The sequence below is a fragment of the Eurypyga helias genome, unplaced genomic scaffold (genome assembly GCF_000690775.1).
Source record: "Eurypyga helias isolate BGI_N326 unplaced genomic scaffold, ASM69077v1 Scaffold19839, whole genome shotgun sequence".
Taxonomy (NCBI): Eukaryota; Metazoa; Chordata; class Aves; order Eurypygiformes; family Eurypygidae; genus Eurypyga; species Eurypyga helias.
Window position 1 is genome coordinate 1 of NW_010271605.1, and position 3,460 is coordinate 3,460.

Here is a 3,460-nt window from a genome sequence, read left to right on the forward strand (position 1 = left end):
GTGGCCTCTTCCAGCCACGCCAGCGGACACAGCGACTCCCGACGCAGCCCCCAGTAACCCAGCCATCTGAGAGGAACCCGGATTCTTGACTCCCTCAGGCATCGGCAAGATCGCTGCCTTTGCCAGCCCCAGAACCAAGACAAACCCACGGGGAGCTGCGCAGTAGCCGATCCCACGTGGAGTTTGTGGAGGTGGCAAAACCCCGCACTGGCAAAGGATACTCAGAGAACGGGGCGTGGAGTCGGGAAACACCCCCTCTCCTCCACCACATCGGTGAGAACAAGCACCCATCTCCAAGGAGTGGGGTTAGTAAACTGCACCCAAAATGACACCCGAAGTTGCTGAAGGTCTCCCTGCTCCGAGCGTCCCAAACTCACCTTCGTTATCATAGGAGCCGGCAACGGAGCGAGAGATGTACCCAGGCACAACGGAAATCATGGCGGCAGCAAGCAGTCCTGCTCCCGCATCCTGAGGGAAAAAACAGAGCCAGAGGGTGGGAAAAACCGATGGTTTTTCCGTTATCACGCCATCCTATGCTGGGATATGCCTCAAAGGAATCAAGATTGAGCGCTGGAATGGAATTTCAAACCAGGTCACGCTTCCCAGAAGCTCTCGTTTTCGACTGGCGCGGTGGCCACCCCCCAGGCTCTGACAGTGCTGCGAGCTGCCTGTCCAAACAGCCCCCTCAGCCCGCGCCGCTCCGAGAAGGAAAAGCCTCCGGGATTCTTCCCCCCACCCCGCCCCTTGCCTTGAGCTCTTTGGTGAGATGGTAAGTCACTATGGTGGTGAAAGAGGAGAAGAGGGGAGCCAGGAACACGCAGACATTCCGGATGTCGATGGTGATGTGGAAGAAGTGCAGCACGTGGTAAATCGCTGCCGACGTGATCATCAGGCCTGCGGGACAGGAACAACCGTTGTCAGGGTGCGCCGGGCCTGCTCGCAGCGCCGGGGGTCATTAGCTGGCACTGAACAGCTGAAAGTCTCCCCAGGAAGGAGCCAGGATGCCTCAACAGCCCCCCGCTGCGCTCCCCTCCCTGAATGCCAGCTGGGAGAGGCTCTGCATCCTGCCCCTCTCCCCAATTTCCCTCGTGCCAGGTGCGTTTCCGCTCAGCGGAAGCCCGACGGCTCACCTGGATAAATGGTCCCACCAATAATCCTGCCCAAGGGGTACCACGCTCGGTCGTCAAACCAGTTGTGGAATTTATAGAAGCCCTCCTCTGCCAGAAAGCGGGTCGTGCGGTAGTTGAAGTACCTGTAACGGCGACACACACTAAGCACCCTCTGCATCCGGGTGTATCGACCGCTCCCTGCTCCTCCGGTCACCACCGCGGCCCCCGGGAGCGTTCAGGTGGATTTTAGCAAGCCCAACTGTGTTCCTGCTGGGATACCCTCTGATGCCTCGGGGTAACAGCGCGCTGTAAGGGCTGACCGGGCGTTTTCCGTGCGGAGGAAATGGGTCCGCTTTTCCTGGAGCGCTGCAAAGCTCGGCTGCAAAGGTTCATTCCCCCTCCCAGGGGATCGGCACAGGTAACATCCTCCCCAATTTAGTCGGCAACAAGCCGGGGAGGCGGACATGAGTCGCAACGGGAGCGCTCTCCCGCTGTGCCCTGCTCAGGTAGGGAACAACCCCAGCCCAGCGTGGCGTGGGGCAACCAACCCGGCTTAGATCCAGGCTGCAGGATGAGCCCTGGGAACCAAGAAGTGAATTTTGGGTCTGGAAGAGGAAAACCTAGCTTCACTGCCTTTCAAATCCCTCCTCCTGTGGGATTAACCCGAGCCCAGCAAACACCACCTGAATTCCACATGCTCCAGAAGAGAAAAACCCAGCAGCCCCCCCTCCCCCCGAACAAGAGGAGAGGAGGAGACTTACGGGTCAAATTCATGGATGACGCTTTCAAATCTTAAGACGGAAAAAAGCCTCGTGGAGAAAGCTGCAAAGACAGGAAAAGGGCAGAGTCAACCTACAGCACCCGCCAAGCCGGAGTTTAGTAGGTTTATCCTCTACTTTGACCCATTAAACTTGTTTCTGCCTCACACTGGTCATTGGGAAGATGGAAAAACGCAGGTGTCTGGAAGGAAGACATGGAAGGAGTAAGAGCGTTCCCTCAAGAAAGAAGAGAGCTTCCCAAGAAGAGCAGAGCAGAGGCAGCTCCACCCCGGGGTCCCTCCGAGGGTGCCAGCAAGGCCGGCGCGGCAGGACGGGGACTTACACAGCACCGCTGCCATCGACAGGATGAGAAGCTTGAGCAGAGTGTCTTGCTTCTCGTAGGAGAGCCGGAGAAACCCTAACTTGGTCATTTTCACATCGAAGGCCGAGACCAAGGACGTTGAAAGATCTGAAAACGAACGTGGAAGGTGATCAAAGAGCGAGCCAGCTCCCAGCCCCATGATGTCCCTGAGCGTTTCAGGAAACAGGACCTCAAATCCCCACCCCGCCAGACGCTTTCACCGATCCGTGTCTCCCTTCCCCACATCCCCTTGCCCCCATCCTCACCTGATCACTCGTCCCAGGGCTCAGCTGAGGTTCTTCTTTTACAGAGACCAGAACTTCTTCGGGGCAGAGTCTGTTTCTCTGCACACAAAACAAAACCCAAGCGTAAGCTCTTAGCAAACCCACGAAGTTTTCCCCGGCGGGTCGCTGGAGTTTAACCACCACCTGTAAGCGACGCACGAAAACCCAGGAATCCATAGGGGTGGCAAAACGTCGGTGCCTGTTTCTCACATGTAGAAGATCTGAACAGCTCCTGGCTGCTCCCACTCTGAATTATTGACGCTAAACATACATATCCTGGTGGTTCCCTAACACAGGTAAGCACAGTGTATATCGGACACCCGGATTAGTCCAACCTCCCTGGTGGAGGAAGAGCCAGCAAAATCCAAGTATTAAACACTAAGGAAGTGAAACTGTGGCCAGAGAACAACGTCTTTCTAAGTCTTGAAAATGCTCTGATTCCCCTAAAATACTTCTTTACCAAATCAACCTGGACACCCACCCCACACCGCTCCCACCAGGTGCGGTCCCAGAACTGGGGGATAAATCCTCCGTTGCCATCTCGGAGCTACAACACCGGGGAGGGCAGATTAGGACAGGCCAAGATTTAAAAATAAAATACAAACTGAGCCTGAATAAAAAGAAAAAAAGACCTCTCTGTGACCTAGAAGTGATTCCAATTCACACACATCTGCTGCTAATTGATAAAGAAATAACCCTGCATGGTAATGATTTCCTGGTTCCCCTGGCGATAACGAGCAGCAGCTAATAGTGGCAGAACACTGATGTCTCCCGGGCACAAGTGACTCTGCCACCGGGGTACCGCTGGTACCCCAATTTCCACAGCTCCATCGGATGGCTTATGGAGTGTTGGGGCACCCTTCGCCACCCCGTAACGCCGCAGCTGCTGGGGGAACCAGCAGCCCCCAGCCAGACACTGGGGAAGGAGGAAACGCTGTCCCTGGGCTA

General features: G+C 56.0%; 1 protein-coding gene across 1 annotated transcript; it reads right to left on the bottom strand.

Annotated features, from left to right (window-relative positions):
- Positions 1–377: 377 nt before the first annotated feature.
- LOC104505011 (dolichyl-diphosphooligosaccharide--protein glycosyltransferase subunit STT3A-like) lies at positions 378–2,298 on the bottom strand (the record flags this gene model as incomplete). The annotated part of the gene is made up of 5 exons (XM_010158877.1): positions 2,211–2,298; positions 1,871–1,931; positions 1,131–1,252; positions 749–894; positions 378–468 (listed from the first exon to the last, which is right to left on the bottom strand). Coding segments are annotated over exons 1-5 (508 nt in total), but the record flags the coding sequence as incomplete, so codon positions are not given.
- Positions 2,299–3,460: the final 1,162 nt, after the last annotated feature.